We start from the raw sequence: 13,638 nt of genomic DNA on the forward strand, positions 1-13,638 counted from the left end.
ATCACTGGTTTTTTCTTATTGCAAACGTTGCTCCCCTTTAAAGGGGGATAAGGCATTTGAGATCTGTCAGATTCCTTTATTCATCTATCTTTCAATAGCGTAATCTGCCTATTTTCATTTGCACTTGCGAAAGATGACCAGTTCACTGGCCCAGTGCCACAGTTCCTGTATCCTGCCTGACACGGCAGGTGAATTACACAAAAAAAGCATAAGCTGGTGTAATTATGACTAAAAAATCTGAAATGGTGATGGTTATCTTCAGAAGCCCACTAGGATGCAAGTCAGGTTTGTGTTGAGTGGCTGTTGTCTTGCAAGACGATTAATCAGCAGGAATATGTGCCTGCCACTGGTTCAGAATTGCTTGGGAGCTTCTGGTCTGTCTTCCTTTCATGTGGTGAACTGTGAATGTGTCATTTGAAACATTACCAATACTTTGAGGCATGTCTTCCCCCTGCACTGTCCCATGCTGTCCTCTGCCAAAGCTAGACACCTTGGTTTGATTTCTTTGGTTCTTCAGGTTCCTGTCTCCATGTTTGCCATGGGAAAAGCTAGTCTTACTTGAATCTAGTGAAGGATAAGTGTCCAAACCTTGCAGTGGTTTTGAATTCTGTTGCAGCACTTAGTGAAGTTGAATCATGGAAGCAATACCTAAAAAGCTTAAAGCAGGTTGTGAAAATAAAGATGATGTGCAGAAGAAAAGGCAGCCTTGAAAGCAGTTGCAAGAAACTATGTTGTTGCTGCTGTATCTGGGTGAACTGTCAGGAGGTTTTGAGGACTCCTGGGAAAGCAGCAGCTCTGCCCTGTTGGTGTGTGCCGATAGGTGAGGGACCAGAAGCATCTCCTTACAGTTTGGTGGGATTTCTAAGATCAATGGCTTGGTTTGGCTGTAGTATGTTTTGTTTCTTTGAGGTAGGGATACAACTGTACAATAGTTCTGGGTTTGATTATAGTGTTTCACTCAACCTGCTGCAAAACACTTTCCCTTGGTGATGTACGTGTGTGCCAACAGTAAATGGACTTTGAGTTGTGGAGGTGACTTCCCCCCCTCCCACCCCTTTGCTTTTAGATCACTGAATTTCATTATTGGGAAGCATTTAGTCTCAGAAGTGTTTCTACAGTGTTGAGAAGTGTCTATGAGGGGATATTTAAGTGGAACTAAAGGACAAAGTATACATCTGTGCCAAGAAGTACTTTTAAAAACTACAGTAACCCCTGAGCTGTCTAACCCAAGTTACGCAAGAGGGAGAAACGTAGTATGGGTGTTGCAGATATACTACAGGAACGAAGATGTACATTTCTGTCCTGCTCTTTGCTTTTGTCAGAATGATGTCTTCATCTTGTGTTTGATGTTGCCCTGTTGTGTTTCAAAATCTCAGCATTTGAAATGTCACACTTCATCTTGGTGTCAAAGATGTCTCAAGATGCCTGGGGGGAGGAGAGAGACAAATCTGATCTCTCATGGGTAACTTTGTGGAAGTGTATTAACAGATAATGCTATCTAACTCTGCCCTATGAGGGGTATGGTTATCAGATAAGGTTTTGGTGGTTCTTTATCTCTGATACTGGTGCTAGAAGAGGAGGGCATTGAAATTAATTCAGCAGTAAACAGTAGAATGCAGTGTATTTCAAAAACCTGCCGGTGACAATAGGGCACCTATAAATCTGCTTCTCCCTCAGATATTCCTCCCTAGTGCTCCTTGTGTCCAGCAGGGATCATTTACAAGCTTCTGGACAGTGCGAGCAGCCCTCTGCGTTTGCAAGACTCCCACCTAGAGACTGTAGCAAAAATAGCATGCACAAAAGGGAGGAGGCAGAGAGAAGGCAGCGCGTTCTATAGATGCTCTTTTGCCCGTTGCAGCGCTGAAGGACTAAAATAACCCTAAATGTAACTGTCATGGGAATTACAGTTACTATTTGAAAAGGAAAAGATAACATTGATTTTATTTGGCAACGAGGGTGTTAATACAGATGAAAATCCACAAGCGAATCAGCGCGCTGCAGAAGATGAAATGCTTCCCCTGTCAATTCTCAAATACTATTAAATCCGCCCAGTTCAACACCAGTGCTTTGATGTCTGTCTCTTTCTTTGACCAAGGTATGGGAATACAGTATTCTTAACGGTGAGTTATTGGCTTTAAAATGTGTGGTCGGTTGCTTTGCTCTCCAGTACTGATTTTTGTATAAAAATCTGCATTTCAACCCTGTTGTGGGACTAGCTAAGCAGAAATCATTTTTTCTGCCTACTTTTTTAGCATGTTTGTTTTGTCCTTGGAAAGGGAACAATCCAAGATTACAGTGCAGAAGGCACATCAGATTCTATGGATGCAGCCTGAGTTTAAAAACTAATGAATAATTTTCTGTTGTGATTGCTGCTAAGGAATGTATTTTGTTTCTAATTTAAAACTGATCCAAGTACTTGAAAATATCTTTTTCATAGTGTCGATAAGACACTGGAGAGATTTGAGTACCTTGTCACCACTGACTGAGGCTGCTGGACTTTTTGGAGGTGTGGGGATGTAAGTACCAAAAGTTCGTTCATGCAGTTGAACCTATAGACAAAGCAGGACTTGTATCAGCTTGGAGATGACTGTTACCAAGCTCAGGTGATCTTAAAATAAATGGAAAAAACGAGAATGTCGAGAATTGTTACAGGAAAAGTTGCTAGCTTTCTGCTGTATGAGAGACTTGTGTAATTAAATAAATATATATTACAACAGCAGACCTAAGAAAATGGAGGGTTTATCCCTTAATTTAAGGCTTTTCTGGTTGTTGTTGCTGCTTGTTCTAAGGATAAGGCTTCAAGCCTAAGGCTTTTGACCTTGTAGAACTTCTCCGTGACGTTCACCAAACAAGCGCTAAGATGAATTTATCCATCTATTCTTAGATGGATATATAAGATTTTTAAAGCAGTTTTTTCTTTGCTGTTCTCCTTCCACATACATGCACACGTTTAGATCTGCTGATAACTTGCTGTATCATTTTCTCTGTTTAAAGACGGGCTTAGCTTGCAGTGTGAAATCCCTCAATGTTTTTCAAAACAGTAATTATTCTGTATACCTCTCTCTTGAGAGGTGAGTTATCTTGTTTTTCTTCAATTAATTGATAACTTCCTTAAGCTCATCTACCAGAGGATTACAGCAACGTGGTTTGCATTGTATGGAATAGGCAAAATTAGATTGCTTGGTTTGCGCTTTCTGCATACTGGATTTGATTAATCCTATGTTATCTTTATGCCCCGTTCACCTGTGAAAGGTACATATTGAATGCCCAGTCTTCATCTGAACGGTATGCAGTCTGAAGTCTTATAGACGTGAGATAAATCACTTCTTCTTCACAAGTACATGAACGAATGGCTAAAGTAACTGTTACCTTCCCGGGGGGAATTATGTGCGCTCAAATCAAGGTTTTTCTATGTGTAGTCTGGATCCTGGTTTATCTCCGTGCAAGCTTACATCATGTTTGTCCTTAACACAGTGTTGTTGAGAAATTTCAGCCTGTTCGTATTTCAACAGTGCCTGATAATCATGGCAAGGGAGGTTGATGGATATAGGAGCATCTTGTGTTTATATCCTTTGTTATATGGCAGTTTATGCTATGTATTAAACGACGACTGAGCCGTACGTACCTGCTCACGCCAAGAATCTGACTCTGCATCTTTTGCCTCTGTGTGAGGATTTTGCAGCTGAGTTTGGCCTGCTCGTTCAGGCTGTCTTTGCATTGTGCAGTTTTCAGACAGACACGGCTGCATGCTTGTAGCTGCTGTGTAATGCAGTTGTTAAGGAACAACAGGCCCATGTCCTCAGAGGCCACCGCCCATGTGTTTGGGACAACCCAAGGATGATGTAAGTTGCATTTTGGTGTTAGAATGAATAAGAGGAAAATCCTGCGTGTTTCACTTCCAAATTAAATAATTGCCCATTGCTGTCTGTGATAAGATAGCTTCCCTGATATGCTGCACAATAGTGTCTGCTTAAATTCAGACTGAGCATCTTTTGTTTAGCAGTAGCTTTTGGTCTGTAGAGCAGCAGGTACCAGACCTTTTTAAACTCTAAAACAGAGAATGAAGAAACCATCCAATAGAAAAAATGGATACGTGGTTTTATCTATATCAGACTGACATGAAAGCAAAACAGCCTGAAGACTTGCACGTGTAAAAATCTCAACTACTTTTTTTCTGCAGAAAATTAGGTTTATATAGTTGTATTGCAGTTTGAAGCTGGCATTCAAAGAATGGCTTGGCTTCTGATTCTGCCGTTTGAAAGTACGGGGGGCATGTGTATGTTTGCAAATGTGAATTGGTGCGCTTAAGCTTAAGTTGTAATTTGTCCTCTTTTTTCCCCTGTATGAAGAGATCAATGTGATCCTAGGCATGACTTTTTTTTGCCGATGTATATTCACAATTTAATTTTAGCACTCCTCATGGAAAAAAAACTTGTGGTAATGTAAACCTTCCTTATCCAGAAAAGATAGTCAAGTTTTTTAGAGACAGTCTGAATTTATTTCTTAATTTTCTGTAGCTGGTTTTGTTCCACATCCTTGCATTCCTTAGACACTGATGCCTGAACATCTCCACTCTAATACGTTTTGCCCTTAAGCTGTCAAATGTATACAGAGTTCTTAAAAAAAACCCAATCAAACCAACCCAGGCTTTGGTATCGTACAGATAATGATTGTATCCAATTTTTCTATCAGAAAGAATGGAAGAAATAAAGGTAAGAATATAAACATACACAGTCTCTCTCTGCTGTTACAGCACATTTCTATACTCTACCAGAGTAGCAGCCATAACAGAAAAACAGTTCTAAGAAGTGACAATATAAAACCTTTAAAAACATCTTAGTGCACAACACTGAACTTGTCACGCTGGCACAGTGAACTAGTAACTCGTTTCCAGATGTACAGATTAAAAAAATTAATTCTATATTTTAAAATAAATCCCTACTTGTATTTTATAGCTTAAGTATACTTAAACTGAAGTATGTGTTTTCTTCTTTACTTAAAATTGTAGCTTTCTTGGCCACTTAGTATTTAGAAGAATTATTAACTTGTGGGTTTTATTTCTGTTCCTATGCAGCGGATATAATTTCTACAGTAGAATTTAACCATTCTGGAGAGTTGTTAGCGACAGGAGACAAAGGAGGTAGAGTTGTCATCTTTCAACAGGAGCAGGAGGTGAGTGCTAACTACTTAAAGTAATTTAATGTTCTCTTCTGTTCCTGTTTGTTCTCTTTTTCAAGAAAAGGAGCACGCTTTTATAAAAAACTTTACACAAAGTGCATGCCTGTGTAATAAGGGTTTAAAATAATGAAATTTAAGAGTGAAGGCATTATTGTGAACTTTGTGACACTGTTAGAAATTAATGTCTCTTTGAACACTCTTAAGCAGTGGTCTGAACAGTGTTTAAAGTGAAAATGAGAAAGGGTGGGGGTAGGGCACAAAAAGACTTTGGAGAAGCTAAAGGTGGTTATTTGACAATGACTCGACTTGGCTGTGATGATTATTCCAGATTATGCTGTAGTTGGGGAAATAAAAGTTGCCCTTAGTGAATATGTAACTGTGACCTAAGATGTCCTTTTCCCATTCTGATACCAATCAGGTAAAAATCATAAAATCATAGTAGCAAAGGTATCTTATCATTTTATACTTGTTCTTTTGGTCCATGCAGAATTCTACAGACAAATCTTCTAATGCCCGGAAAGGGCCTCTACTCCCACGTTAAAGGTGGGAGAGCTGAGTTGAAGTGCTTGATTTTTAACTAAGGCCATAGCTGGAAGTTGACTTGGTTAGAATTTATTTCAGGGCGAGGATCAAAAGGCACTTCTTTCATCTCACTGCCTAGAAAAGTCACACTGTTACTTCCGCCCTTTAGTGTTTCATTCAATTTCAATACTAAAAATCCCAAACTTTAAGAACTCCACAGTTCCCCAGAACTAGTTGCTTCCTGCTGGTACGCAGGCAATTCGAGTGCAGTATCTTCTCTTTACAAATAAATCACTTTGGTCAGCTGGTGCCACCTAGTGGGATATTCCTGACTGACTGGCCTCTTCCGAAGCTTTTTTTGGCCGGAGTCTGAGATGAGGGTAGTATGTAGAGTATCCTTACTCTTCTTCCGGTTGTTTTGGGCACAAACTCTTGGGTTTTTTTTTCCTAAGTCTGAGTTTTAGCTTGTGTCTTTTAATGATCCTTTGCTTCAGCGTACCTTAAAGCTTAAATTGCTAATTGCCTGTTTTCAACTGAGTTGTCTTTAAATGACTACTTCTGGTCTTGCTGCATAACCCATGGCTCATATCCTTATGACCTGTGAGTCTAGGTACAGTAAGAACCACCTGGGTTATCAGATTAAGTTGCACAGAATTGTTTTTGGCATAATTTTGAGTCCTCTGTGTTTAGAGAATGAACAATGGGGACAAGATTCCCTAATGCATTAGCAGTTAGTTCCGCCATATCCATGACTATCTAGAGCAAGTTTTATACGTGAGAGTATCTAAAAGACAATTGTTAAACTATTATGGCTGAATTTATGTATCACTGTCATCACACTGTATTCCAGAGTGCTTTAAGACCATACATACAGGAAGGAAAACACTAAAACACAAGTGCTCTGTATAGAGTTATGCAAGCGAGTGTAACCTTACCCAGGGCCAAAACGCTGCCACCTCTGGACTGGAATGTGGCAGCCCTTCTGCAATGCGGAGCAAGGGACACTACAGAAGTACCAGGCAGGAAATGAATATTGTATCTAATTGAAACCGAAGGAGGAATTTGCGTAGGCAGCCTGTAATTACCTAAATTGGAATTTAACATAAGGCACTTGGGCCAACACCTCTTCTTGTTTTGATTTGGGGTTTTTTGTGAGTGCCCTGAGATGGTCTGATGGTTTAAATTTTGCTTTTATCCCAAGGATGGATTTAATATATTATTGGTTTTATATATTATTCTAGTCCTGTAGAGTTTTACTGGAATACACAAGTACATTTAAGACCCAATCATTATGGTAACTATGGAATTGAAGGAAAGTTCGCTGAATCACGACCAGCATTTCCTAAAGCACAATAGATTTATTTCAGAAGTCGCCTGTTCTCTGCAGTGACCCTGGTTAGCTTGTTAGGTCTAACTGAAACTTAGAACAAAGTTCCTTCCGTTCCCTAGGGTGGGAAGGCCAGTATAATTGATAGGTGTGGTACAATATTCTAGTGCCAAATTTTATTTCTAAGCATTTTGTCCAATTTTCCCTCCCCCACAGCTTATTGTAAAATGCCAGAATTGCTGCCAGCTATTAATGTAAGGGTGTGAAGCAAGAGAAAATGACGCAAGGAATGTGACAAATGTGGGCTAGCAAGGATCCTATCAAGAGTATGTTTTAGTGAGGTATTAAGGGATGAGATGAATGATGGACATGAGACACACAAGACAAGGAAGGAGCAAAGTCCCTAGTCAAGAATATATCACAGGAAAGGCATCTGATGGTGCAACCTCTTGAAATGGGTGGAACAGGAATACGTCACAAAATTAAGCTTGCATTAATTTCAGGTACACCTAGTGAGCGCTATTTCAGAGATGGTTCCAGTTTTCTGTCACCTTACTCCTTGGAGGGAATGTGAGGTTCAGTCCGTGCAGTGCAATATTAGTGCTAGGAAGCCACTGCCTAAACATAGCTTTTAGAAATCATGCAAGTTTGGAGATTTTCTCGGTTTTCCAGACAGTTCCATCCTGAACAGGCCAACTGCAGGTGCGACTTTAAATGTCAGAGATGTATTCAGCAGAGGTGTTAAGCTCCCCCCACCCCCCCCGTCTCTAGAATGAAGAAGAAAAAGCTACTTAAGCAGTTTAGAAGGTCTCAGGCAATGTGGAAATGAGCTGCTTGTATAAATTTAGAGGCGACGTGGGATTTCCGTAGTGTGTCTTGCCAGCCAAACTTGCCCACAGAGCGGATTTGCCATACGTGTGGCTGTGTAGTGCTCTTGGGGGAATATTCTCCTTAAAAAACAAAGGTGGAAAATCTAAGATGAGAGAGTGATGAAGGTTTTTGAAATTTGTTTTTAAAAGAGAAAGCTTATGCCTAGAATATTTAGGCAAAATGTTAGTTCGTAAGTTCAGCTGCTCAGAATGAATATGAAAACTTCCTGGAGATACTATTCATGTGGCTGAGAGGATTTTCTGGAAACTTTAGGAATCAAAAGCTGCTGCAGTAACTGTCTTTTCTCTGATACTTTCTTAGCCAAATAGTAGAAACTCTAATCAAGTTCTTGAAAAAGAGATGATCCTTACTTCATCTGTCCTACAGGGTCGTTAAAATAAGGCAAGTTGTAGACTAAAGGATACTCGGGGCAAACCTGGCATAGGCAACACCAGAGTGTAGAAGTCTTAACCTATTCTTATGCTCGTTAGAGTTTGCCTGTATATCTTGCTGCATAAATACTTAGTTCTGCCTTCTGCCTGCAGCCTTGAAAAGCATTGTGTACAATGCATACCTATCTTGATCATTTAATTCTCTTTTCAGAACAAAACCCAGTCTCACAGTAGGGGAGAATACAATGTTTACAGTACGTTTCAAAGCCATGAACCAGAGTTTGACTACTTGAAAAGTTTAGAAATTGAAGAGAAGATCAACAAAATTAGGTGGTTACCCCAGAAAAATGCTGCTCAGTTTTTATTGTCTACAAACGGTAAGCTATGACTTAGTAGTTAATTTTGCACGGTAACCTGTTGTTACATAGGTTTGATTTAGGATTTTGTCTAATGCACTCCACTTTCAAAAGGCTGGAAGAAAGCTGGTTTTAAACGCAAGTGTCTAGGGATGTGGCTACGCAAGGGTTAGGCTGTTTAACTCTGTTTAGCGGCTGTTCTGGCTTCACTGGATGCAGAAGCCCCATAGCATGGGGTGGTATATTAGTCATTTCTGATTCGGTTGCTTTATAGCAAAGGGGCTTAGCTAAGCTGTCGTTCAGTATCTCCTTATCTGTGTAACTGTGTGAGAGCTTATATTAGTCATTCATAACAATCCCGATTTAACTGAAACTTGCTATAACTTTTATAAAAAGAGCAAACTGTGGAGGTGGTCTTTTAAATGCTTTTTATCTTGTCTTGTTTTCTGCAAGCAGTATTTTTGTCTTTTTTGGTACATGTAGGTGGTCTTGTCTTGTTTGAAGGCTTCATGTTAAACTGCATCAACTTGAAGATTAGTATCTTTGCTAGAGCTTTGGTTTGAAACTCTGGCTGTTTATTTTCAGATAAAACAATAAAATTATGGAAAATCAGTGAAAGGGACAAAAGACCAGAGGGTTATAATTTAAAGGAAGAAGATGGACGGTATAGGGATCCTACTACAGTTACAACACTACGGGTGAGTAGTTCGTGCTCCTGTGAATAGGCCGTGTTCAAGTGATTTCTCCTCCCCCTCCCCGCCGGCACACAGGTTAGCCTCTATCTCAGTGAGCAGCTGCCCCATCAGATTCTTAACTCCATATTTTCTGTGATGCCAGTTGGCAGACACACTTATTTCTGGGGTGATTTTAAGGTATTTTAATCGGCTTGGTGTGTTGAAGGACTGTGATTGAGTGCTAACATGTTTGTAGTACGTTTGCATCTCAAACTTCCGTTGCTTTGTATTTTGCAGGTGCCAGTATTCAGGCCCATGGACCTCATGGTTGAAGCTAGTCCACGAAGAATATTTGCCAATGCTCACACGTATCACATCAATTCCATCTCCATTAATAGCGATTATGAAACGTACTTATCTGCAGATGACTTGCGGATTAACCTGTGGCACCTAGAAATTACAGACAGAAGTTTTAGTATCTTTTTGCATTGTTTTATGTGATGGGAACAGCTTGGCTACAACAAAACTGTTGGATTGTATTTCCTTTCCTGAAAAGCTTTTTAACTAGCATGTTTGTCCATTTCCTGGTTATTTCTCCCTAGCAGTCGTAAGGACTTCTGGAGAGGTGGCTGCTCAGCACGAGCAATATAAGGAGAGCTAGGCATTTGCATGGCAAGAAACACACTCCAAAAGGAGAAAAAAACTTCAGGTTTCAAGTTAGATGGGCGGTGCTGGGAGGCAGCATTACTGTAAGCTATCTTGTGAAAATTTCCTTGACTTGCAGTAGGAAGCAAGTCAGAGGAGTGCCTTTCTTATCTCTTGCATGTGCACCTACAGGGGTTGCAGGCAGTAGGATCATAGGAGTATGCGTTCAGTCCCATCGCCGGGAGCAGAGATTTGTGGACAAATCGGCAGGATCCTGAGCAGAAATCACACGTGCCTTCTTTATAATGTAGCAACGTAATCAGAATTGAAGCAAAATAAAGTTCTATGTGAAAAAATGTAGGTGACGCATATGTAGTGTAAAATTAGTTACTGCTGAAGCGGAGCAAAAAAATTAAGCAGGTTTTTGCTGTTTTAAGAATTAACTTTGAACTGATACAGAATGCAACGTTCCAGTCTTGCTTTCTGGACAAATCATGGGACTTGATTTTAACTTTTATGCAGTTTGTGACTGGGTCCCACAGCCTTGGCATGGAAGTCTTGTCCTGCTTCCAAACTTCAAGTATTATTTTGCTTTTATTGGCTTGTTTTAATTCTGTTTGGCTATTTGAGATATACTTTGAACTGAAGAAGCATTGCTGAATACATTTAAAGCTGAAAAATGTGTTACAAAAAGAGAAAATTTCTTAACAAAATGCTGTAGATATTGTAGATATAAAGCCTGCCAACATGGAGGAGCTCACAGAGGTGATAACAGCTGCGGAGTTCCACCCAAACAGCTGCAATACGTTTGTATACAGCAGCAGTAAAGGAACGATTCGTCTCTGTGATATGAGAGCGTCAGCACTCTGTGACAGGCACTCAAAATGTAAGTTCTGCCCTGCATAGTTTGTTGTCTCTTTGTGGAATGTGATACCTCGCTGTTAGATGAAACTGAACACTCAGTGAGAACCTATTAAACACCAAAGAGCGTGTGTATTTGTATTGGATTTCTGTAGTATATTGAACGGATCTAAAACCAAAAATCAAAATAAATCTTAAAGTTAGATTCATATTTTTGCCACAGTAAAAGTAGTGAATAAAATTATTAGCAGCTTAAGCTGGGGAGCCTGCCTAGGCAGTAGGACTAGGAGTGGCTTTCTGCAGACTTCAGGTGGTGAGACACTGGTTGAGTTTGGTTTGTAGTTGATGCCTGGTATCTTACATGTGTGAGAGAAGACTCTGAATATTAGTGAGTAGTTCACTTCACTAAAAGCTGACCTTGACTTGCTACAGAAATAAAGTATTTCAGAGTATGGCAATGGTATTACAAGGTGTTCTCGCAAAAGCTGCTGTATGTGATGCAGGCAGGCTGTAGCCTAATGGGGCAAGCTTATTGCAAAAATGTTAACCTGATTGGGGTGTATCTTGTACTGGAAGAGATGAAACTTACCTCTGAAAATGCCCATCTTATTTTTACAGTGTTTGAAGAACCAGAAGATCCTAGCAACAGATCATTTTTCTCTGAAATCATCTCTTCCATATCTGATGTCAAATTTAGCCATAGTGGTCGATATATGATGACTAGAGATTACCTGTCCGTGAAGATCTGGGATTTAAATATGGAAAATAGACCTGTGGAAACATACCAGGTATTTGGTGAAGATGATGTAGGCTAGAAATTAAAACCTTGACGGGTGCTGAGTCTTATTAATAGTAATGGTGTGGCCGTTAAATCTTTGTCTGTTGATCACTGTGCTCAGGCAAAGCATCAGTGAGGTTTGTGGGTTCTACACACGTGCGAATGGACCTTGCTATTTGCAGGCTGATTGCAGAACCCAAACCCATGTTTGGGTGTGAAAAAGCCTCCCTCTTAGACAATGGAAATGTGGAAAGGGAGTCTTCAGCCACAAGAGAGCACATCTCTCTAGAGTCTTCGGTTGACTTTATATTCTCCTATTCTTTCCTGGTGAAAATAGGAGGTAAAACATATCCTTTGTGGAAAATGTTTTTATAAGAAAAATTGTGAAGGGATCCTCCTCATCGTACACAGAAGGAAGATGAGTCACCAAAACGTGATTTTTTAGAAAGAAGCAAAGGCCTGATAAATCCGTTCAGATATCTAAAAGGGTACTGAGGGTACAACAAATGCACGGAGAGGGGAAGCATTCTGAGGAATTGCCAGGCTTTGGGAGATGTCTCTTTCCCCACCCTGAGTGACTTGCTACTATTGGAGTTCATTTGACATCTCTGTAGTGCAGAGTATGTTAACTCATGCATCTGTTCCTTTTGCTCTTTACCCCTGCAGTCAGAGACGGAGCTGTGTGGGCTCCTGTGAATGGGCTGTAAGCACTCTTGGATACATAATTACTTTTGGAACAGAAATTATGAAGGTTCTTGCACAGGTATGCAAGTTCAGCATTCATTCAGGTTATCTGATTATTTTTTTTTTCCAGGTGCATGAATATCTCAGAAGTAAACTTTGCTCACTGTATGAGAATGATTGCATTTTTGACAAATTCGAATGCTGTTGGAACGGATCGGACAGGCAAGTTTAACTCTTCTCAATATGCAATTAAGACCGTGCCAAGTTATTGTTAAAATGGGCAACTTAGATCTTTGCCTCAAATATCTGTCTGGTTTTATTCATGGGCTGGCTTGGATAGTATTTTAGTACTTCCGTAGACTTTAATGTATGTATGTTAGCTCTTAACCCTTGATGTTGTAGGATAGGATTATAGAGAATTGTCCTAGTGTGTACTAAAGAGATGCAGAATTCTATTAGAAATTGAATTTTTTTCACTTTGCCAGAAACAGTGACCAAATGTTCCAGCCGCTTAAACTGGAGAGAGAGGCGAAGGAGTAAGATTAGAGCTGGTTTTCTGCGAACTTTAACTTGTGAAATACTACCAGTACCCTAGACCACTAGGTTTATCGTCCCTAGGGTTTCTTTTGGGTTTCTTTTTTTGTGATTTCTCCCCCCCCCCCTTGTGTCATCTGTTATGACCCAACTTTGGAATGATTTGTATGGGAATATGGCCCGTGTACTCAAACCCTGGTGTCTGCTTGATGCTCTAACTGTAAGACTCTACGCCGGGGCTGTTGGGGAACCGTGTGTGTGTTTTTGGTATTTAAGCTGCCTTGTCAAAAGGTGGGACACTGAGGGAGACCTTCTCGGAATTCTCTCTCCTACAATGAGTTGTCAAGTTTGCCTCCCTCGGGCATGGCTGACTAGCCAGTAACACCGTTTAAGACAGCTATGACTTTTGTGTGTTAATCATGTCATTAACTGCTTATTTGCTAGATCTAAATCAGCTCATTGTATCCCTATCGGTGCTTTTTTTTTTCTTTAACTCAGTACCTGTCCAGATATATTTTTTGAGGCAAAGGAAGAGCAGGGAAACTTCTAGATCAGCTTCTCAGCAAGACAAATACCCTTAGAATAAGGATCTTGTATAAGGTAGTATCACAAACTAGGTATGTTAGTACCTAAATTCATGCAACTTGTGCGTGACTAAAACTAAGTGGCCAAAAGTCGGATGTATTTGGCTTTTGTTAAATCACATTCCCACGTGTGCATGAGAAGCAAATTGAACGATGACACTTGAGCTGAAGCGCTTTGATAACAAAGTGTGTACCTTTAAAAGGTCCAGTTAAGGAAAAAGATTAAAAAAAAA

General features: G+C 40.1%; 1 protein-coding gene across 2 annotated transcripts in view; it reads left to right on the plus strand.

Annotated features, from left to right (window-relative positions):
* The window catches only part of PPP2R2A (protein phosphatase 2 regulatory subunit Balpha), a 40,394-nt gene that overhangs the window by 25,409 nt on the left and 1,347 nt on the right, over nucleotides 1-13,638 (plus strand). For both annotated transcript variants that reach the window (XM_075117503.1, XM_075117502.1), the window contains exons 3-9: nucleotides 5,075-5,172; nucleotides 8,501-8,666; nucleotides 9,231-9,343; nucleotides 9,617-9,794; nucleotides 10,686-10,850; nucleotides 11,444-11,613; nucleotides 12,418-12,509. In XM_075117503.1, the coding sequence (XP_074973604.1) occupies nucleotides 5,075-5,172; nucleotides 8,501-8,666; nucleotides 9,231-9,343; nucleotides 9,617-9,794; nucleotides 10,686-10,850; nucleotides 11,444-11,613; nucleotides 12,418-12,509 (982 nt within the window). The remainder of the gene's footprint in view (nucleotides 1-5,074; nucleotides 5,173-8,500; nucleotides 8,667-9,230; nucleotides 9,344-9,616; nucleotides 9,795-10,685; nucleotides 10,851-11,443; nucleotides 11,614-12,417; nucleotides 12,510-13,638) is intronic.

Source organism: Phalacrocorax aristotelis, chromosome 24 (assembly GCF_949628215.1).
Source record: "Phalacrocorax aristotelis chromosome 24, bGulAri2.1, whole genome shotgun sequence".
Lineage (NCBI taxonomy): Eukaryota > Metazoa > Chordata > Aves > Suliformes > Phalacrocoracidae > Phalacrocorax > Phalacrocorax aristotelis.